We start from the raw sequence: 24757 nt of genomic DNA, 5'->3' as shown, positions 1-24757 counted from the left end.
CTTTGTAGAATGACATTATATCAAGGGTGAACCACGAATTGATTTATGGAGGAGCTTTTAAGGACTGACTGCTCTATGGGAAATTATGATAAACTGGTGAATAAATCTTGATGATTTCATATTAACAGGTCAAAGAACGCATGTTTTCTCTGCCCCAGAATTGGCTTTTGATCAACTCATTGAAATATTTATTCGCTTCACATGGGACTTATCTTTACCAAGTATGTTGAAAGAGCAATCCTACATGATATTATCAATCTTGAAGTTGCCTCATTGGCATTTTCTTTCCCATTGAATGGATTTTGGTTGAAAATCAAAGCATATTGTAAGTTGATTTCTATAATTGATGCACAAGCAATTCTATCTTTGAAACTTATTACATTTTAATGACATTGTAAACTGGCCGTTTTAGCTCTGCTGTTGGCTAATATTTATATGAGTATATAAAATAAATAAATAACCAATAAATAAATAAGAACCCAAATGAACTTGTTTTTAGATCAAGTATCTGACACAGATCTTTTCCTTCATCAATTCACACAAACACAAGAATCTATTAATATTTCAGTATTTAATTCAAACAGACCAGGTGCTTGAGCGACATGCTATAGAGGTTGTTACATGTAGTTTTGATTGATCGCAATTCATGCATATGAACTATTAATTGCGTTTTGGTGATTTTCATCATAATATTACCTGTTATTTATATATCGTTTCTCCCTGAAGTTATTGGTGATCTGTTTTTATTTCTCTGACTTTATGAAAGGAAAATGCCCCATAACTTTAATGACAAGATCCTATAGACCTCATTCTTTTTTAATTTGGGGAGGGGGTTGGGGGTGGTAGGGATATAGGCCTATGAGGGAGGGGCCCTTATTTCATTTTTGGGGATCCTTTTGATTCAATGTAACATTTAATGTCATGGTTTTTGTATTCAGGTAAAAAAATAATTTAAATTGATTAATTAGAAATTTATTTTATTTTTTTGGAAAAAATACATTTACATAAAGTTAATTCTGAAATGGGCTAAGAAGAGCATTATATATATTTTTTTGGGGGGGGATTGCTAGTCGCCTATGCCTTTGGCAACTTTCTGTGATACATTAAGGTTGTATTGAAAACTGTCCCATGAGAACGGATACATTCAGAACATAATCATTTCCACCTTTTGTTCTCACTTGCTGTTTGATTGATCATTGAACAGAACAATAAGTTAAAGAGTGGTGTGTAAATATTACTCTTTTTGTGAGAAAATCATTGTCATTTAACCAAGCTTTGTTTGCACATTCTTTGGAAGCAGTCAACTCAGAATTAAATCTTGTGCAGTCAGAGCTTCACAAACATGTATGAGTGTAGTGTTTGTACAATTTAAACTGGGAAACAAAGGGACTATTTGCTTGCCCATCCCTCAAAACTTTGAGTAAATTTTCTGCTTTTACCTGTATTGTACTGTAACTGTATATTATCCTATGGAGAAACCGTTTCATGATTAGCTGATAAGGCTTATTATAATCACTCGGGTCGCGTTCGCGTTCGAAATCACTCGGGTCGCGTTCGAAATCACTCGGGTTTTTGATTTTTGGCGATTTTTTTTTTATTTCGATGCGATTTTTTTTCTAACGGTGTCTTCAATGGGACAAACACGCTGGGCAAATAAAATGAAATTGAAATTCTAGTTTCGTTTTAAGCCAGCAAATGCCTTAAATAAAATGCATCATCTTAAAGGCGCAAGTGCAATTAAAATGTAATAGAAGTCGCAAGCACGCGCGATGATTCGGAACATGTTATTAAAATGCTTTGGGGAGCTAACGTTTTCAAATCAATTTATTACTATCTTCAGAAATTAACTTTTGATAACCAAGAACAAATACAAAAGAAGCGGGTTCCGCTATCACCACGAGGTTGAAGAGAAGTGTCTATCATCATAAAGGAGGTAAGAGAGTAGTGCAGTGATGTCCGTCGGTAAACCGACCTTTAAAAGTTCACGGCGGCGTCCGCTATTAGTCTGCTGGGCAAACCCTTCGCTCGAGTTAAGGGTCTGAATGTGCAGCCTACTCATGCCTTGTGTACTGAAGGCTCTCCTGTATTGGAACAGCAAGTTTTGTATGTGCTAGTCTTTGCGTGGAGGCACACTTGTTGATCATAGTTCCAATCAGGGTCTGTGCCTGCAGACTAGTCCGCTATCACCACGAGGTTGAAGAGAAGATATCTATCCTCGTAAACATCGTCAGAGATAATACTGCGTCTTTCTCCCTGATTAATGCGACCTCTAAATAGCTAGCACCTCAAAAAAATCTTGAAATATGTTCTGAACGATCACGCACTGTAACTAGATCTACGCCGATATTTTATATCCGATTTTTCCTTCAAGGGGCATGATCGAAGATTGGCAGGTGATCGCGCCGATTGTGGTAAAATCGGGTAAAATCGGGAGCCGATTTTAAAATCGGTTAATTAGAATAGGTACAATTACGATTTTAAAATTAATTTAAAATCGATTTCCAAAATCAAGTTTAAAATCGATCTAAGATCAATTTTAGATCAGTTTTAGTATTAGTTTTTAAAAGCACATTCACATTTTTACTGATGCTGATGAAAAGTTAGTTTGGTTGTCAGAGCATTATTTGTCCTGCGTCTAAATAACTATGTCCGATCGAAGGACCGTTTTAATTTCGGAAAGGTAGGAGAGACAGAGAGAGAGACTGATCCCCGTTCAGCTCAACGTATACGTTTGGCACGCGAGCACAAAGAAGATCAATTAAGCACATCACCTAATGCAATGTTTCGAGAATTTAGGTAGGGAATTTTTTAGGTCTCCAGTTACTTAAAACATGATATGGCGATTTTATCTATAAAATAAGACAAATTTTATGAGAAATGGACAATAGTTAAGAGCAGAATTTTAAAACGCCTATCGGAAAGATCGTCCTCAAAGCTCATTACGTATTAGACAGCTGGCAGCCGTCTGTTTCGATTTTTTTTTTCATTTTTATTTCTCCTCGTACACAGACGGCTCGCTATGGTGCAACCATCATTACGGGGTTAACAATGCAAAATCCCCCAGACAGCGCTCATCGATTTTTGTCTTTATTTCATAAAAATATATGGAAAGAACTGTATCAAATAAATATTATTATTCGGGCATTTTCACGGTAACTGACATTACACGGCACAATGTTTTCACACCTTCCATTGTGTGTATCTCTAAAACAACAAATGATGGGAGCTTGCTTTTGATAGAGTTAATAAAGTGAACCTTGCTGTATACTCTGATACTAAGTTTTCCTATGTAACCACATTTTTTTACGCATCAGCAAGCAAAAATGTGTCGGTAACTGACATTACGCAAAAGGACATGCAATTTCAGGGTGTTCATTAAAATTGAAATATCTCATGTCCCTGAGTAGATAGAGAAATAATTTGAATATGTAAATATACCTCCGTTACTAGGTTAAGATGTGTCAAAATATTAAACAATTCGTTTTTGTCTTTTGGGGACTATGATAATTTTTTCACAACCATGCTGGTAACTGACATTACGGTAACTGACATTACACTTAATTTGCCATTGAGATAACACATGGAAGTCAAATGTGTGGAATCATTGCATTTTATCTTCTGTGCAGGGCTTCACATGAAAGTGAGCTTGATGTGGAAGTATACCCGAGTTTTTAGGAACATTTCAATGAAAAAACTTTTTCTTTTTCTTAATTCCTTTCTTTGATTTGAACATTTTTATCATTACTTGTCGGTAACTGACAATACACATTAACATTACCCAGTGCTATATGATTTTCAGAGGCATAATTTTCTTGGTACTTATATGTAAGGCTTTTTAAAATCATAAGAGTTTCATAATACTTCACATTTTTAATAATCAAAAGATAAGAAATGTATGTTTTACTTACCCGGGGGGGGGGGGGGGGGTGGGTCATAGCAGCTACATGTTTTCCTATAGTAATTTAATATTGCATTGACTGTACTACATGGATTTTTCTGACTATACACCCATAATATATTCATCAGTTTTATATTGACTTTTTAAACCTTTTCCTTCTCCAACCTCCCCCTCCCCTCAAAAAGGCAAAATTAATAAGGGTCTCCTCCCCTAGGCTACATGTACCCCTCCCCCGAATCTCATGCAGCCATGTAGTTTTAGTGATTTCTATTCTGGTCAGTGCAAGCAATGCTTGTTCATATCTGTCGGATTTCAATTCTCTTCATAATTTGTTTAATCATTTTCTTTGCTAATTTCTTTTATAAGCTGTCAACAAAAAATAAACTCCAGCTTCTAAACTGAAACTGAACTATTTGTAAATTAGAAAAAACACCACAGTTTTAGTAGATCCATGCAACATTGATCAGAACTGTCAAATTTCACTTTTCATCTATACTTATAAACCAAAAACAAAATTGTATCACACATCCACACTACTAACAGGTATAAAATCCAGGAATTTACTTTTAGCGAGGCAATGCTCAAAAGAATCCTAGAAACTAAAAAAGGGACCCTGGAAATCCCCTTCATCACAATGTTAAGCTTAAAAAATGTTGCAGATTTAGGCAATAGGTTGGGAAAAGTACCACCTACCCCCCCCCCCCCGAAAACCAAACAAAAAATTGTCTGATACAAACAATTAGGTACTAGGTAAAGTGCATGTACAAAACAATTTCATAGTATTTTTTATTGCACGATGGGAATGCAACTGATTCAGCCCCCCTTTATGATCTCGGCCGTCGATCACGCGATCGCAACGAAAATTGGCACGCGCTTTACCCATGGCATTATCTACAAAACTATAAAATCAAATTGTGCAGAAAATCTCATTGCTGATTAATTATGCTAATTTATGCATAAAATCATAAGTTTGATCTAATTAATAAAATAATGACCCTAAAATGCTAATTTTTGTTTCACATACTCTAGATAGGCATCTGATCAAATTTATTTTTCAAAAATTTCAACATCACATTTATTTTCTTATGTATTCTATTGATTTTTAAATTTCTGATGTATTTCTTTGTTTTTTGGACTTTGTTTTTTATTGTTTTTTCAATGGATATTGTCAGGGACTTTATTTTGGCACTATACAAGATAAAATTAATTGATTTTAAAAGTAAAAGGAAAAATAATGATACATTTTATGAATTTTGGCTGAAAACACTATTTGCATTGGATTTGTACACAAATTCATGTTTTTTAGTAATTTTGGGTCTGCATGCACTTACAAAATGTTGCGTAATTTCGGAACCGTGTACCCGGGGGTCACAATTTTGGTCTCAAAAGTTGCTCGAGACTTGAAGGTAAAAAGTCAGCTAGCGACGCGGTCAAAAACATTCGAGCAGTGGATTTATCGCGAAAAATGTCGAGGGGTCTTAGGGTTAGATAACAAGTATACAATATTTCTTCACCATAAAATTGACCACATATTTGCATTTCAATATTGGTAACCAACGTTTTATCATGGTAACTGACATTACATCTCGGTAACTGACATTACATTTTCCACTTGGTAACTGACATTACATATATTTAATGGTACCCTATTGCTTCATTGTTAATTGGTAATCTTTAATTTTGGTGTAGAAGGGAGGGGTGTTACCTAGAGAGGAAATCTACCAAGTTTCATATAATATATCCTCTTTTCCAGGAAATGAGAAAAAAAAGTTCATGTTTTCGGTAACTGACATTACATACCATATCACATACTTCATCAATGTTTTTTTATCAGATGAATGAATTACTGGTGTTTCTTTCTGTGGGATTTTAAAAAGTGTTATAATAGCAAGCTAAATCAAAGGCAAAAACATCATGATCAAACCTGTTCTTTAAAAATCTGTCAAAACAAAATATGTATCAATATACTATTTTCAACACTAATTTGTATCCATACTTTGGCAGCCATTTTGAAATAAAAAATGGCTGCCAGAGTCGGAAAAAATGTTGTCTCAGAAACTTCAGGTCTTGTTTTATTAAAAAACATAAAGCATTTGACATGAATATCAACTTTATTTTTTTGCCTCTGTGTCCATCTGTGGTGAAAATGCCCATTCCGTTTTGTCCTAAAATGCACCAAAAAAAGAGAAAATAAACTTAAAAGGGAAAAACAGTAACTAATTGCTTCGGCTGTCGCGCAACTTCACTTCCCCGTTTTATTGGAACTTAATGCATAAACATATGGCCATTGAGTCCCTGTACAGATCGAGCTAGAACTTCGGTCTCTGTATTGGTGAGTGGAGCTAATGGAGTTTAGCGGAACAACGAACATTACAGACTGGAGACCGAAGCTTTTGGTCTAACTGCGTATACATGCATTAAACCACGGATGGCTTGCTATGCATACCGCTGAATAAAATACTTTCGGACGAGCTGCAGACTGACTGGCACTGTAACATGGGATCTAACTCGGCTGGACTCACGTTACCTTGCTCCATGCTACCGATGCACGCCGTGTCCGACCGTGGCCGGGTCCCGCCTTGGGGCCATTGCATGCAGGCATACATGTCCGTACATGGGAATGACGATGTAATATCGACGTGGCAGATATGGCAAGTTCCGACTCGGAGTCCTCGTATAAAAACAGTAAAAGTCTGGATGTATTCTAGGATAGTTGAGCCACATGGCTGATTTGCTTGTTTGTTATGTTAAGCAGTAGGCGAGTGCCTTTTTTTTAAGGTACTTGCCGGCTTAAAACGGAACTAGAATTTGAATTTCATTTTATTTTCCCAGCGTGTTTGTCCCATTGAAGACACCGTTAGAAAAAAAAATCGCATCGAAATAAAAAAAAATCGCCAAAAATCCAAAACCCGAGTGATTTCGAACGCGACCCGAGTGATTTCGAACGCGAACGCGACCCGAGTGATTATAACAAGCCGCTGATAATACAGTATCAGTGCATGAAATTAGCCAAGAAAATTTCAATGCATAAAGAGATGTAGAGGATGTCTATTTAAACAATGTGTGCCTGGTCTCTATTACTATAACTCAGTATTTACATGTATCTAATTTTAGTACTTTTAGTAGCAAAAATGTGATTTAATCAGAAACATATTATATACATGTAGATTGTCAACCTTGAAATACATCTATGAACAAGTTTTCTGATTTATTTACTCTACTGTATATCAGAGTATTTGTGAAACATAATTTAATTTGATTGTTGATGTTCCCACCTTGCCATAATGGTTGGGAAAGGACGTTTTTTTAATATGGTGGAAAATTGGTTCATGTATTGGTACAATGATACCCCTTTCATAAACCCAATAAAACATATCCTCCAATTAGCCGCCTAAGAGTAATGCGGATAATTCAATAAAAATTGCGTTCACAAACTCCATAAATTATTTTTACGAGCGCCCGTCCTGAAAAAGGCGGATAATCGTCATGACAACTGGACACGCCCCCTCCAATGCGGTTGTGTTGGAAAAGGGTGACCTTGTGACCGCACCATGGCAATTATCCGCATTATTTGGAAATACGTTCATAAACTCAAAATCTTGTCCCGATGCCGCTATTATGCGGATAATAGCAGCATCAGAATAATGCGGATAACTCTTGTCCTCCTCTGATTTTACGACCAAATTATGCTGCTATTAGCCGCATAATTGTGTTTTATTGGGTTTATGAAAGGGGTATTAGTCAAGTGTTTGTTTTGATGAAATGGGGATTATAACATTGGTTTATTTCCATTGGGTCCAATGCCAATTCATCCAATTGCCAACTCGTCTACCATCATTTGGTCTAACATCATTTGGTCTAACATCAGTTTGTGTCATTTCGTCCACTCACCATTCCATCTAAATGACCAGTTGGTCCAATAGCCATTTAGTCTATATACCATTTGGTCTAATTAGACTAAGTGTTATTTGGGCAAAACGAATGAAAACAAATGGACGGAATGGCATTAGATTAAATGAAGGTAGACCATGTGGTTAGTGGACGAGTTGGTAGTGGACGAATTGGCAATTTACCATTGAACACCAACAACTCTTTACATGTATTACTGCTAAAGCCTGCCTCGAACTGGGCAGTCCACTGGAAAAATACATGTAGGCCTGGGCGGTCACCAGTCAACCCTCCCCCCCCCCCCAAAAAAAAAAAAAAAATGGGATGACTCGGACCTACTTACTGCAAATTCATTTAAGTGCAACTATTATTAAAATTATCTACCATCCTTTTTTCTTTAGCCCAATTATTTAAGATAAAAGACAGAAGTTGCAGCAAACAATTATTTCATGAGAAAGTCTTTTAAATCAAGGTTAATTGTCAAACTATTATCATGCATCTAGATCTGGTATTTAATGTAAACTTATCTTTGTAAAATCATGAAATCTTAGCTCAAAATCGGTAATTCTGATGATCACTAAGGCAAAAAAGCATAAGTGGGAAAGGGTATTAATATTGCTTTGAAAAAATACCTGACATTTGATGGAATTTCATGCTTATTAAGCTCATTTCTCAGCAATTACGCATTTTCTTCCAGAGCTATTTGGCACACAAATTTGATTTATACACACAAACACTTTGCTGGTAATTTTATTGGATTCTGTTCGAACTCATTTGAGATCGTTAACACAACTGGTATTTATCTTGAAATGTGATTGGGTTTGCGGTTGCATTTGTTTGTGTATCACTCCCTACGGATACAAGTTTTTAATCAGATAAAATATTCTGTGGACTTAATCTGGGCGAAGTCCTCTGCATGTATAGCGTGGGATCAAATACATAAAGTAAATATGCATTGTTTTATTTTGATGGTGGCTTAATAGATGTAGGCAATTGTTGTGCATTGTACAAGCAAGGGACAAGTGTTAAATCCAATGTATCGATTTCATCAGAGTCTTTCAGAGATAAAAATGCCAAGATTTTGAAATATCTGGTGGGAATGCACTTGTATGAGGTAGACTGTATCCAGTCTGAGAGAAGGTTTTTTCCCCTCTGGCATATTTATTTTGTTTGGTTTATAATATCATGGGTATCATAAATATTCCTATGTTCAATACAATCCTCATTAAATATAACTCTTTTCTTATGACTAATAGCTTGATCAAAGGTCATCACTTCTTGACTTGCATCTTAGAATATGCGTAGTACTAGAAGTTTCTGATTTTTACTTCATGTTGAATTGTGATATTATGCGCTGAATACCCCCCCCCCCCAAAAAAAAAGTGTTTAGAAGCGCCAATAAGTTACCTGGGGGATGTTTCACAAAGATTTAAGTATGATTTTACAGGGTTTTGTAAGAAAATATTTGCAATCAATTGCAAATATTCTGTTGCAGTTTTACAATTGATCGATCAATTTTAACCATAGCAAATCAGATTACATTGTTTGTTTCAAGAAGCAGATTAGCAATCAATCTCAAATTTGCAATTAATTTCAAAACTTATGATTGATTTAGCAACTAAAAATAGACTTTCAATTGATTACAAGTTTCTTGCATTGCCCCATTAGAGTCCTTGCGCGTGGCATAAAAGGCATGACTTCATTGGCCAGATCATGCTAAGAGGACACGCACTACTGCATATTGATCAAGAAGATTGCGCATCGTATTTCAGTCCGACTCTAAGTCATTCTTAACTTTTTGTGAAACACCCCCTCCCAGGTGGTACATTTCGGTAAAGTGTGAAAGCCATCTTAGTTTAAAGCATTTTATTGGATTTTCATCCTTTTTGAAATAATTACAGTAGACCAATCAAATCAGTTCATTCTATATTAGTTGTTTTTCGTTTTTTATAAACAGGGGCCGCGGAACGGTTTTCAAAGTGGGGGGCTGACCATGCAAAATATCACAATCCTATGGTCATTTTTACGTTTTTGTACACGGTTTTGGAAAAAAATGGGGGGGCTTCAGCACCCCAGCCCCCCCCCCCCCCCCCGCTTCCGCGGCCCCTGATAAATCAGGTGAGCGTCTCATCAACATTTTTGTCTGACAAGTTGTCAGATCTTCCCTTGATTTTGATTGGCTGTGAGAGGCACTGTTCCTATGGTAACTGTTGGATAAAACAGGACTTGTCGGATAAAACGTCCGACAAGTCCTTTCATGGAAGGCTCCCCATACTACAAGTAGATGTCATACAGTCATACTATGTTTGATTATTATTTTCTAATTTCCACGCATACAACTGTTACAGTAGTCCTTATTTTGATTGACCAATACTCCATTTTCGGACAATAAAGTTATTCCAATATGTCATGGACTCCTCCCTTTTCTTTAGCAAAAGTACATTTACATTTATTTCATGAAGACAGTTGCCACAAATTTGGATCTTGTATAATGAGATGATGATTCTTGGAAATGATCACTCTTACCCTATTTATTCATTTTTGATAGACAAAGAAAAATAGCAATTTTGGGCTATCAATTTGTTTTTATGTTTCCTTGATCAATATCAATGATTGAATTATCTCCTCTTTCTTTCTCTTTCGCAGCTGAATTAGGAGATTACGACAGAGAGCTCCACCCAGAGGGCTATGTATCTGAGTTCCGCTTTGTACCGAATCAGACGGAAGAACTTGAAAAAGCTATCTCAGAACATCATCAGAAACTCAGGTAAGATCCACGCTGCTAAATATCTGAAATCTTAGAACCCGTTTTCATTTCCATCCTAGAACTAGTTTACTGGAAACTAGTTTCATGTGTAATGAGAGCTGTCGCAGCTGTCTTGGAAGCAATCTTCCAAAACGGTTTGGAAAAACCACCTCGCGATGGAGTTTTCAAAATTACTTTGCCGTATTAAAGTGGTTTTAGAGTAAGTGAGGACACAACCGTTCTTCGGGAAGTGATCCTCGCACATGTTTTGTGTAGAATGCCTACACTGTGGTTTCAAATTTCATGCGAAACTGAAAGCGTACCCATAGCAGCAAGATCGCTTTCTGTGAAGCTGCAGTGAAGTGGTTTTAAAAACCACTTTCAGGTGATCAAATGGGAACGCTAGCAAAGCGATCTTCCAACTGGGTTTCTAAACCAGTTTCCAGTAAACTAGTTTTTAGGATTGCAATGAGAATGGTGTCATATCCTCTCTTGATTTCAGCCTAAAATACTATTATTTTTGTATATTTGTTTTGTCATCACCGCTCATCAAAATGTAGATTAAAAATATACCCTTTTCATTCATGCTACCTCACATAGCCTAAAGGCCTGTTTCCAAAAAGCGTTGCAATCAAACGTAACTTCAATAATCAATCACAATTTGATTTTCAACCACCCTTCAGGACTTGAGTTTGATTTTTTTTTTAAGAGTTGCCTTTAAGCATTAATCTTTCTGCCATGGGCGCCAGATAAGTATCAGGCTTGTTGATCAATTCAGAACATCTATACAGGACCGAATCCCACCACAGCACTCGCGTCCTGTGGCAAGGTGTTAATCTACATTTGCCACTCTCCACCCAGGTGTATTAAAATGGTAGGAAGAAATTCCTTGAATGCTCAAGCCGTGCTAAAGCCAGGATAATAGTATGCAGCACTTAGAAACATTGTATTGAATTATTATTAATTATGTTTATTAATTACATTGGCAATTATACCTTGATTTTGGGAGGTTTTTTTTTTAGTGTAAGATCATGATGTTTCCACAAAGTTATACAGAACAACAAAAATAATCTTCTAATTTTACATTTCCCTATCTATTTCAGGGGTCTGCAACCAGCCAAAGCAGAGATGGGATTCCTGGACAGGGTGAAGCGGCTAGAGATGTATGGTGTGGACCTATGTCAAGTGGTAGGCATGGACCATATAGAGTACTTCCTGGGGACCACGCCCAAGGGTGTGGTCATCTACCATAACAAGAAGAAGGTGGCGTTATATAACTGGTAAGTAGAGCAATGCGGTGTTTGTAGGGCCATGGGGTTGAATATGGAGTATTAATGGAGGATCACCTGTGACATTTGGTAGAAAGGGGTTATTATAGAGTACTTCTTAGGGGGCCACGCCCAAGGGTGTGGTCATGTATCATAACAAGGAGAGAGTGGCGATTACAACTGGTAAGTAGAGCAATGCATTTTTAGTAGGGTTGTAGGTGGCATATAGAGTTAATGGAGGATCACCTGTGAAATTTGGTAGAAAGGGGTCATTATAGAGTACTTCTTAGGGGCCACGCCCAAGGGTGTTGTCATGTATCATAAAAAGGAGAGAGTGGCAATTACAACTGGTAAGTAGAGCAATGCATTTTTAGTAGGGTTGTAGGTGGAATATAGAGTTAATGGAGGATCACCTGTGAAATTTGGTAGAAAGGGGTTATCATAGAGTACTTCTTAGGGGCCACGCCCAAGGGTGTGGTCATCTTCCATAACAAGAAGAGAATGGTACTTTGCAACTGCTTTGTAGAGCAGTACGGTGCAGAGAGATTTGTGGGGTTTAGAAGATGAAGAACATACAAATAACTGAGCCAAGTGTAAGGGAGGGATGGGGGATGCAGCAGCACAACTATCAGCAGAGTCATAATAAGTGGAGTAAAGTTTGTTATGTAAACTTTATATTTATATATTATTGTGTGTAATTATAAATGTATGACATAAAATTGTATTATGCTTTATGTTCTGTTTGAAATAAATCAAACATTTAAATTTGAATTTTGAAATTTGAAAAGTTGAATTGAGAGGACTTATAGAAATATATACCTTTATATGTAATTCGATTAGCAAGATCCCTTCTATCCATCCACTTTATCATTTCTACAATTGTGGGCAGCATACATGGTATCTAACTTCTCTTGGGAAACTCCATCTGAACAAATTTTCGAAATATTATCCTGGCCCAAAATACGCAATGTCTTTTTTAGAGCATCTCGCTTAATGGTTCATAAATGTTTACATGAAGCTGCTCCCCAGGTGCTTTGTGATAAGTTTATTTATATAGAGAAAATATCCTCCCGAACAACTAGAAGCACAAATAAGATGATAATCAGGGTGCCATATGCTCGTACAACCTTTTATCAGAAATCATTTTTTGTCACAGGCCCATTACATTGGAATAAACTACCCGAACACCTCCGATTCATAGAAAACATTTAACAGTTCAAACGGGAAATGGCTAAATGGGAAAAAACCTTTAATATGTAATAGGGACTAATGGTGGAATCTATTTTATTCTTTCTCCTCATTTTGTACATATTTTATCTCTTTTCATGTGTATATAATGTTTTCGTTTAGTTTTAGGTAACATCTGTACAGTATCATATTTTATTTGTTCTGTTATTTTCCATAGTTAATTATGCTTATTTCATTTCATTTTTTTTTTCAATATTAGTATTTATGCTCTATTCTTTGTTTATATTTGAATATGTTACCATGTTTTATATTTGTGTTTGTTTACGAAGGGCCTCAACGAAAACCAGCTTGTTGCTGATTGAGCTACCCTTCTTTTAAATATTTGAAATAAATAAATAAATAAATAAATAAATTGTGTATCAAAGAAAACAAATCAATCCTTAAAGTCTTATTTCCTTTTTCTCATATGCTTTCATTCATTGTTTATTATTTTGTCTTAGCATTCCATTAGTATGAAGATACAGACCTTTGTTTTTCTCTTTTTTTTTGCAATTCGCATAGTGCATATTGCAGAGTCTGGAGCAGTGAGACTAGGTTCACGTATTGTTGCTGCCTCTTTCTTACATGGACTTACATAGACAAAGAGTTTTGAGTCTAGTCTTTATTCTAGACATGGTATAATTGTTAAATTGTCAGTTTTGAGTCTGAGCTTGGAGACTAGTATTCTATTTTCCTTTACCTGTTCCGAATTTTTCTTCTTTTCCTTCCATTTTACAGGTCAAAAATCAAACAAATGAACTTCAGACTCATGGAGTTCAGGATCACTGTAGAAGGCAAGGTAATGAACAGATCTTCTTACTTTTTCAACATTCATAAATTTTTGTGATTTATTTACCGTTTTCAGAGAAATGATGCTTCGGTATTTAGGAGCATGACACTTCAAAATAAAAATTCGATGATTTTGGATTAAGGGTGCGAACAAATGTAATCAAACTTCTTTCCGGGAGTTTTTATATTTTGTTTTTTACAGGCATGAGCATCATTCCTTGATGGCATTTTTTGATGGGGTTTTTTTTCTCCAAAGTTTTCATGTTTTTTTTTTATTGGTATCGTAAAGATTCGGATACAGGCTTTTATTGAGTTTTCGGTTGTTGGCATTTTTCAAAACCTATTTGAAATTTTGACAGCTTATATTTTGTTTTTTACAGGCATGAGCATCATTCCTTGATGGCATTTTTTGATGGGGTTTTTTTTCTCCAAAGTTTTCATGTTGTTTTTTTATTGGTATCGTAAAGATTCGGATACAGGCTTTTATTGAGTTTTCGGTTGTTGGCATTTTTCAAAACCTATTTGAAATTTTGACAGCTGCAACATATTCAGAATAGAAAATGAAAAGCTTAAAACACTTTGGTTCTTAAAGGTCTTAACTTAATATTGCTGTGTAATTTATATCAATAATAACAATAATAATTTGTATTCACATGCATGGATATTCATGGGGTCATCAATATGCAAATTAGCATATTTTATCAATTCATTGATAGCTGATTTATTTGTTATTTATTCATTTTTTTATATTCAACTCACCAGGTAATTGCTTTTTTAATGGTTCACTCAGTCAGTCACTACATAATTCAATATTCAAAACTCAACGCTCTAATTCTGGCCTGCATTTTCAACACCATATTTTAAAGAATGTTGTCATGTCATTTTATAAACCATCTGCAGCTGTAGAAAGAAAAACATAATCTTTCTACCTATCAAAAGGAAGTTAGATTGATCAAAACAGGTAGTCTTGCAACAGAAAACATGTCCTCTACAATTTGATATGATAGGACCTACCTCACTCATCGAAACCATTACACTAAAAGAGGAAAATCAACCAAAACAATCCTAAAGTTCTCCCTCTTGGTATGTATACTCTAGCTGATTGTTGATAGATGAGAATGGAACACAGTCAAAAAGACTTTTAATAGGGATCTAATTTTAGGGAGGGGGGTCTTAGAATGTTGGATGGATAAGTTGAATACTGTGTAGAGAAGGGAAACAAGTTTAGTCAAGTTGAGAGAAATTGAGGGGTAAATAGAAGCTAAAAGAAATAAGGTACAAACTAGAATTACTGAGAGAAAGAGAGAGAGATAGAGGGAAAGATTGAATGGGAGGGAGGAAGGGGGGCAGGGTGAAAGGTAAAGGGATGGAGGGGGGGGGGGGGTTAAAGAAGAAGCCTGTAGGGCCTGTGTTGCTGAAGAGGAAGAGGTGAAAATATAGGGTTATAAAGAAATGGTAAAAACAGAAAATGCTAAATCTTCAATCTTGATGATTTTTAATATTAACATACAAAAAAGTTATAAAGAAATGATAACTTTTCATCAAAAAAGAGATAGGTGGAAATGTAATCAAAATGATATTGAACACTGATTATTGCAAATGTAAGAGCATGAGATTGTTAAAGACATTGGATGATAGATGGAAAGCAATGCAATTATAATTAAGTTGTAAAAATCTGAAACAGAAATAGAAAAGAGTAACAGATGATAAAAAGAGACAGAGGTGAATGGTGATCTTGAAAGGAACAGAAATTGACAAGAATCGAAGGAGACAGGTCTGACATACCTCCAGGCAAAAGGGACCGAAATAGATATTGTTGACAAATTGTTGTGTAGCAACAAATCAAGATGGAAATTCATACCTGTAAATACAAGTGACACTAATGCTCGTCAAACAATATGATATCATAGATACATAAAACATACCTTCACTGCTCTCCGTACACGGCTTATCTATCATCAGAGGCAAACATATCTTTAATTGTCATTGCACATATTTTCAAACTCCTTGCTGTCAAACGTTTATAGCCCCCCCCCCCCTTCAATTACTGGATCATTTGAAAGAAAAAGTAGTGGGAGTTGAATTTTATGGTCCATTTGTGTTTCTTGTTTATTTTAAGACCATGCTCGGCTTTCTTCAAGATCATAAAGTTGATGAAAAACTAACATTCAGTATTATTAGAACTTTAAGTTGAAGTGAGTTGAAAAAGATAAAGGGAAAAGTCCTATCTACTTTTTCCATCTAGTTTTATTGAACCAATGTTATATCTGCATAAGACAAACAACATTGAACATTTTATTTATGGGGGCTGGGGTAGATTTGCACTAAAGCTATTTTTAAGATATGCATGACTTTATCTATCTATCTATCTATCTATCTATCTATCTATCTATCTATCTATCTATCTATCTATCTATCTATCTATCTATCTGTCTGTCTGTCTGTCTGTCTGTCTGTCTGTCTGTCTGTCTGTCTGTCTGTCTGTCTGTCTGTCTGTCTGTCTGTCTGTCTGTCTGTCTGTCTGTCTGTCTGTCTGTCTGTCTGTCTGTCTGTCTGTCTGCCTGTCTGTCTGTCTGTCTGTCTGTCTATCTATTTATCTATCTTCTATCTATCTTTCTGTCTATCTATCTGTCTCTATGTCCCTGTATATATCTGTATATTTCATCTTTCTCTCGTTATAATTCTAGTCCCCTTGTTATCCCCCTTTCATCTGAGTATACCAGCATGAAAAAATTAAACCAGTTATCCCACACCAAAACTTTCCAAATGTCTTCCAATTTCCTTGTGTCAAATTCACATCCATATCTTCCTGTCTTTAATTCCGCACTCTTGTATTGTTTCAATAAACATTGGGCCAGGTGGTTGGCAAACATGAATGTTGTTCTAACGCAGCATATGCGACATGCCCGACACTTATAAAACCTGCCGTGTTCGTGACCCGAGTATTGTTATTCGACACTTGCTAAGCAGTTGGGCACTTGAACTTAAGAGTATTTTAAAGCAATTTATCGGCAGGCTTTGGTTGTGATCGTAGGCATTACAAGTACACTTGGTGGGATATGTTGGGGAAAAAAATTGGATGCCTTATTTTCTCAATTATAAAACATTTGACAAAGCCGACATTGAAAATGCCTATCAAATTGTAGCAATAATGAATTACACTTCAGCGGAAGTTGGAGCAGTTTATATCAATTTCAGAAATGAGAAAGTTTAGGAATTAAAATGTGATCAATAAGACCCAAACTGAACAAAAATAGTTCACCTGAAAGTCTGATATTTTCATATTTCCTTAAATATTTTTCCAACAACAGTCTAACTACTTGATTGAAAGTCTTCTAAAGTTCCGAGGCAACTCTACAACTTCCCCTTTTCTACCTTGTTATCCATGGTATGAGAATGCCTGGAACATTGAAGGCTTTAAGAGCAAACTATAAAGTGAGGCAAGATTGTAAACTGTTGGGGCATTTTGGGGGGATTTTTTGGTTATGTAGATATTTCAGTCTGCTTTTCATAGAGAATCAGATATATGTAGGCTTGTTTGACAAAAGTGAAGACACCAATGAACAAAGCATAACAAAGCAATGCAAGCTATAATAGTGCACTAATGGAAGGGAATGGAGATCTTCAGTCTTGAAGATCCCAGAAGTTCTGCACTTTTTTAATCTGAGTTTTCTCAAACTCTTACTGTAGTATTTCTATCATTTTTCACTTCTATTCCTTTTAAAGCACCTCATTTTAGTATTGCTTTCAATGTCTAAAAATAAAATAAGAAAAAAAACTTTTTCTCAGTAACAAGAAGAGGAGCGTTTCATCAAACGACATACATGTTTTATCTGACAGGTCCTGTTTTATTTGACGGTTTCCATAGAAACGGTGCTTCTCAACCAATCAAAATCAAGGAAAATTGTCCAACAATTAATTGTTGATAAATATTCCCCTGATTTATCAAATAGAGCAGTTATATTACATTTCCTGTTGGTCTAGCTATCTCCTTGATAACTTTTGAGATTGATATGAGATGAAACCATGGTTGCGTATAAACAGAAAGTTCATCCTGACGAAAAAATTTGATATGAAAATCGCAAAAAAAAATAATGAAAAATATTGAAGGGTTTAAGATTTTGATTTGCAACTTATATGAGCAGCTGCCCAATATGTTATGGAATATAAAATGCATAAATTTCAATTTTTCAATGATTTATGATGACTTTTTTTCTTTTTCTGAGATAATGGCATTTCATTATCATATGTGTGGGAAAGCTGCTCGCTTACAACGTCACAAATCAAATAATTGAAATTCTTATTCTAATTTCTAGACAGCTAAAATAAACAACTCAATGTGCTTGGTGTGCAAATCTTTGCGGTATTTTAGAGATGTTTAAGCTGTCGGCCCAGCTACAAAGGGTTTGTCCTTAAACCCCAGGGGCTTCCCCTCTGTTATCATAGGCCATTTAAGTGCTCTAACAGCATGGGTTAGGTTTCACCAGGGAGTTCCCTGGTTTCACTGATCTCCCCTAATAGTATTAGGATGTTATTGATATCATAAGGAAAACCTTGCATCAAAGCTGGTAATCCGTAAGCAAAACAGGCTCATAATTTTGAATAAAGGCATGAATAGTAAAAATGTGATCAATGATAATATTTATACTTATTGAAAAGATATAATAAAATACATTTTTTTACAGATGAATAACAATCTAAGTCTAATGGATCACATTGTCACAATAACAGAAATTCAGTTATGTTGCAATTTAATATTTTTTTCATATCTTTCACTCTTCTTTTCATTCTTTTATTAGGAGTATTCTTGGACACTCCCCTCACACTCATCATGCAAGCATCTATTCCAGTGTTACATAGAGCAGCATATGTTCTTCAGGCTAAGGCCGTCCATGCTCGAACGCAATGGGACTCTTACCAAATCACTCAAGAGCAATGGTAGCAGATACAGGTAATTATAATAATAGGTGGGTTTTTATTTAGTGTTTAAAGCTTTGATAAATTGCAACAATATCACTGAAGGGTTTAACCAATATATGTTTGCTGCTGTCATCAGGTTCTTTTCCACTCTAAGGAGAGCATTTCAATTTTGTCGTGCATGCCTATATAGCCACAGATTTAAGAGCAATAAATTCCAATAAATTTGATGTATTTGTATGTATATGTTTGTCTTTAACAAACATAGATTGTTAAAGACGATGTGTGGAGCGTTGTGGCCCAGTGGATTAGTCTTCTGACTTTGAAAAAGAGGGTCATGGGTTCGAATCCCAGCCATGGTGTAATTTCCTTCAGCAAGAAATTTATCCACATTGTGCTGCACTCAACCCAGGTGAGGTGAATGGGTACCCGGTAGGAAGAAATTCCTTGAATACTTGAGCGCCTAGGCAGCCCAGCTAAAGCCGGGGTAATAATAATAGCAGGGCCCGCTGGGAGAACAGTTTTCAGAACTGATGTAGCTTCCTTGGGTAAATATACCTATATTATTATTATTATTATAGATTATGAGTTGATATATTAATTGCCTCGTGTTAATATTACCTCTAATCTGAGTGAATTATTGTAAATCTGAGAAGCGTTTCATGAAAGGACTTGTCAGACCTTTTATCCAACAATTACGTTCTGTTTTGTCTGACAGTTACCGTAGTAACAGTGCTTCTCAGCCAATCAGAACCTGGGAAAGTTCTCATATCTGACAATTTGTCAGAACACAGATGTTGATGAAACGCTCCCCTAGTGCTGATAGAACGATTTTCTCAGGTTGTGCATCAAATTCCTAGAACGTTCTCTCTTTGGTTTCAGTTTCAGGACCCAGGAGGAGGCACTTCAGAACTCCATGAGGCTGAGACGACCCGAGCCCCAGGTTCAGAGGGTTCCCAGCCGTCGCTACCTCAGGAGAGTCTCGGGCAATGATGCTGACCAGAGTCTCTATGTCAACCATTCTTCCTTGATGATGAATGGATCACCGGGTATGGACGACGCAGATGGTACGATGATGTCGTCCGGGAGAGTCGCCAAGTCTGTTGCTCCGGAACCAGTCAGGAGGTGAGGTTCTTTTCAAAACTTGAAATATTTTGATATCTGTGACAAAATAAGAAAGAAATTTCAATCCCTTAACAATTGCTGTTCTGGATGCCATTTCATTAACATTTGTCATCTGTTGTCATTGGACAAGTCCAATCCAATCTGAACAATCTACCTCATATGATCCGGCTGAAAAGCACAGGTGTCTTGACTGTTATTATGGTAGCTGTTGTATAATGACAACTTGTCAGTGCTGACAACTTTTATGAAGTAATCCTTAGATTACACAGGGTTCGAGTCTGGTTAGCAGTCTTTTATTTCATGTGAAAACTAGTTTGGAATGTTAGCTTACTTCTGTTCGGTCATTCTTGCAACAAAAGAAATTACAAATAATATACTATGATGTTCTGTTGGTGTTGATAGCATTTGTCATCATTGTAACTACATCTAAAGCAGTCTTAGAGATCGGGATTATAGTTATGAAAGCATTGTATATCACAGTATTATCTGTTTTGGAAATGGAAATGGAAGTGATTTTTTACCTGATTGCTAAGAAAGCATAAATGCTTGTAAGCAAGCAACCAGAGGACAACGGCTTAGATCCTCTATGAGGGACCTGGTAATGAGGATTTAAATGCTTTGCCAAAGGGCACTAGTGCACCAATTGGGAATCAGACCCGGGTCACCGGAGTATAAAACCCCCGCTCTATCGACTGAGCTATCGCGATTGGTTGAAAAGCACAGGTTACTTGACTGTTAGTATGGTAGCTGTTATATGTGCTCTTATTTTAAGCTTTTTAGACCTTTAAAATCAAGGCAAACTGAAGTTTTAGTAAGTATTCTATTCATGTTCAATCTAAGATCTTGTTCCCTTTGCCACTAGAACACACAGTCAGTTGAGTGGTCGGGAGAGTCCAACCTCTGGTATCAGTATCAGGTCTGTGCCTTGGGATGATGCCGATGGAGCTCTATCAGATAGGTAAGGATGGATGCAGTGGTGCGGAAGATGGAGATGGTGGTGGTGATGATTATGATTATGAGGGAGGAGGATGAAGATGATGATGATAATGATGATGGTTATGGTGATGGTGATGATGATAAATTTGATGATTATGATGATGGTGATGATGATGACGACGATGATGATGATGGTTAAGGTGATGGTGATGATGATGGTGGTGATGATGATGATGTTAGTGGTGGTGATTATGATGATGATGATGATGTTTGTGGTGGTGATGATGATGACGATAATGATGTTTGTGGTGGTGTTACTGACGATGATGATATAATTGGTCATGGTAGTGGCAATGATAGTAGTGATGATGAAGCTGCTGTAGACGGCATTCATTATGATGGGGAATATGATGTTAAGTTTGATAACAGTGAAAATTATGGCATATATTATGCAATAATTTTGATGTGTTCTTAGGGAAAATGTAAAAAAAGTCCCCATCTTTCTTCAAAAAACAGATTTATTTGCTCACCTTTTCATCACTCAACCATCTCATAATTAAATTTTTTTATGATGCTTTCTGAATCATACAGGGGTTTGTTTACACGAAGCGGCGAGTCTCCCGTACACAGACCAAGACGGCCTCACTCCAGATCCTCGTCACCAGGCACTAGCAGGAGGAGACATCACCATGGCGACCGATCAGGCAGCGAGACAGAATCTATCAGCTCCAGAAAGTACAGGTAAACATAATTTGCACAATAGATAAGATACATCGTGTGTGATTAGTAAAGATTAATTAATGAAAGTCTCTGGAAAATATGATAATGAATAATTCATGGTAAATTTAATTCTAACGTTGCATTAATGCCTGCCCAAACCGCTTGCTGTTCCTTAGTTTTGCATGTTCTTGTGCGTCCTTGCTATATAAATCCAGCTATTAACTGTTTTTATCATCTCTGTTGATTTTGTTGTTACAGGTACAGAAGGTCGTTAACGGGATCAGAGGCAAGTGGGGATGAGACAAGCCATCGGAGGAGAAGGAGAAGAAGAAAGTGAGTGGATGAATAGAAATTTTTTTTTTAATATTTGCAATATTTTATTGTCATTGCTTTATTGATTTCTATTGATTGGGAAAAGATCATGAAATGAACATATCCCATTGAATATTTCAAATATTGACACCCATTATTTGCAATGCATTTGTCAAAATTATATGAACTAGTATGCATGTTATCTCAAATGACCGTTACGTTTTTGCCGTATTTGTTCTGTTTTTTCACCCAAAATACAGCGTTACTTTTTTTCTTTGTAAAATACGTTTTCTTAAAATTTCAATCGTGTACAATATGCATTGTGTTTAGCTAGCTGGGTGTTTAAGGTGAGTGTGCATTATGATAGGTAGTGCGGTAATGAATTACGCATAAAAAATCCCCAATGTGATGGTGCTTTGTGCAGGGCATAAATTTAAGGTATACCATAAAATTAATCGACGGCCAGGCCGTCGATGCCCCTATAACTGGCCGTGATGCCTTTAGTTACAAAAAAGTGATCAATTCACGGCCAAAAAGGCCGTGCCCTTTTTTCTACCTGGCCGACGTGCCCTTTTTCAAAACTGGTCATGCCCTTTCTCAGTGTAAGATTAAAGTTTACAAAGTTCTCCCATATTTCACAAGCAAAAATACAGAAGAGAGAGAGAAAAAAACAAAGTTAAAAACTAACTCAGATCAATTCAAAGTGCAAGCCATTTTCCGTGATTTTCTGGGATCTACACACAGACACACACACACACGCAAAGTTAGCATACAGGGTACATGTACCAGCTGCCACACGTGGCTTGGCCTGCCTGCCTGTGTGGTGTGTGGCAGGCTTGCATGATCGGAGGAGATTTGCAAACTCTGAATCAAAGTGAAAAATCTCACATGATTAACAGTTTTTCCAACAAAATAATCACAAAATCGGCAGGACATTTTTATAATTACATATATATGGATCCTCAGATTAATGATTTGGTGATGTAGTCGTAGGAGCAAGTTATCAAATTTTCATTACTAGATCGGTTTAGTTGTTTCAGCTTTTGTTTTGAGTGAAATTGAGTCTTATCGTGTTCGCACCGATAACAAGAAGACAAGACAATGGGAAGAGATGGTGTGATGCCGCAACAATGTTTCACTTTGAAATTTTATTCGTTTCTAAAACATTTTAGTTTTCTAACAATTTTTAAATATATTATAAAAAAAGACAAATATCAGTAAGATTTATGTTAGATGATTACATTTGTTTTGTTTGCTTGAAGCTGGATTTTTTTTCCTCTTTAATTCTTTCTTCATTTCTTTCTTTATTGCTTTCTTACGTTCATTTTCTTTCTTTTCTATCTTTTTTTCTTCATCCTTTCTTCTATCCTTCCTGCTTGCTTTTTTTGTTTTATCTTATTTCAAATCTTTCCTAGCTTTCTTTCCTGATCCTTTTTCTCTCTCTGTTCATTTTTTGTTCTTCCCTTCCTTCCTTTTCTTACTTTCCTTTTATTTCCTTTCTTCTTTCTTTCCTTATTTTTTTTGTTCCCTTCCTCTCCTCTTTTTTCATTCTTTCTGTCATTCCCTCTTTCTTCTTTTCTTTCATTCTTTTCTTGCTTTCACTCTCTCTTTCGCTTCATTCTTTCCTTCCTTTTCTTTTCCTTTCCCTTATTCTTTCTTATCTTCCTTCCTGATTTTTTCTTTTTCTTTTACCATTCCTTCTTTCTCCATCCTATCTTTTCTAAATTCCCTTTTCCATTCCATCTATATTTATTTCTTATTATTTCCTAGCTTTCCTTCCTTTTTTCTGTGTTCATTTATTTTCTTCATTCTTTCCTTCTTTACATGTCCCTCATTGTTTTTCTTTCTTTTTCTTACTTTCCTTCTTTTTTTTTAAATTTTATTTTTTCTTTCATTCTTTCATTTCTTAAAATTGTCTGCATCCTTTTCCCTTCCTCTCCCTTTTCTTTTTCTTTCTCTCCTATTATTTTCTTTCTTTTTTATTCTTTCCTTCCTCTCCTTCATCCTTTATTTCATTCTTTTTCCTTTTTGCTATTCCCTTCCTTCCTTTCTCCCTCCCTTCCTGTTTTCTTCAAGTTTTTCTCAAGGAATGAAAAAAAAAATTCTTTCCTTCTTTCCTTCATTCATCCTCCATGTTTTTTCTTTTCTTTTTTGTCGTTCAAACATTCATTTATCATCCCTTCCTTTCTTTTTCTTTCCTCTTTTTCTGTTTTATTTATTTCAAAGAATGAAGGAAACCTTTCTTCTTTCCTTGATTATTTCTTTCATCCTTCTTTTATTCTAACTTTCTTTCTTTTTTCCTTCATTTTCTTTAATTCATTTTTTCTTTGTTTCTTGTTTTATAATTATTTTCAGTGATTCCCTTTTTATTTTGTGCCACTGTTCGGTCGTTTTGCTTCGTTATATTTTACAAAATACTTTTTTAAAAATCAAAATACTGGTTTTTTCCTCTCAGAATACTGTTTTTGCTTTTTGGAGGTTGGCATCTCTGCTAGTGATAGTGGTGGACCGTGACCTGGAGGAAACAAAGCATTGGAGGGGAACTGTATTGTTTTTTAACAATGCTGTGCCCCTCCAATGCTTTGTCTCCTCCAGGTTACAGTCCGCCACTGCCTAGTGGAATCATTGAATTATCTTTCAGTTTCAAATTCAATTAGTCAAAATTGATTTGTTAAAAGAGATAATGTTTATTTGTGTAGAAATGTGAAAGACACAGAGAGTTTACATTAAAGTACACCAAAATAATGATGTAATGTAAGGTGTATGAGAACTGTCAGTATGAGATACTTACAAAAATATACTTTATGTAAATGGGAATGCATTCACCCACCAACTCTATTCTGATTTGTTTGTTTGTATTTATCTTTTGTGCTAGATCTCGTGATAGCAGTGGTAGTGATGGTGAGGGAAGACATCGGAGGAGGTGAGTTT

The 24757-nt window shown here is 35.9% G+C and overlaps 1 protein-coding gene across 1 annotated transcript in view; it reads left to right on the top strand.

Annotated features, from left to right (window-relative positions):
* The first annotated feature begins 8971 nt into the window (after positions 1-8971).
* The window catches only part of LOC129262456 (band 4.1-like protein 4A), a 41171-nt gene continuing 25385 nt past the window's right edge, over positions 8972-24757 (top strand). The window contains exons 1-10 of the mRNA XM_064099319.1: positions 8972-8975; positions 10433-10553; positions 11636-11812; positions 13766-13826; positions 18616-18767; positions 19616-19858; positions 20721-20816; positions 21386-21535; positions 21773-21847; positions 24702-24749. Coding sequence (XP_063955389.1) covers positions 8972-8975; positions 10433-10553; positions 11636-11812; positions 13766-13826; positions 18616-18767; positions 19616-19858; positions 20721-20816; positions 21386-21535; positions 21773-21847; positions 24702-24749 — 1127 coding nt within the window. The remainder of the gene's footprint in view (positions 8976-10432; positions 10554-11635; positions 11813-13765; positions 13827-18615; positions 18768-19615; positions 19859-20720; positions 20817-21385; positions 21536-21772; positions 21848-24701; positions 24750-24757) is intronic.

The sequence above is a fragment of the Lytechinus pictus genome, chromosome 5, assembly GCF_037042905.1.
Source record: "Lytechinus pictus isolate F3 Inbred chromosome 5, Lp3.0, whole genome shotgun sequence".
Classification (NCBI taxonomy): Eukaryota; Metazoa; Echinodermata; class Echinoidea; order Temnopleuroida; family Toxopneustidae; genus Lytechinus; species Lytechinus pictus.
Note: the sequence above shows the minus strand (reverse complement) of the source record. Positions and strands in the feature narration are given on the sequence as shown.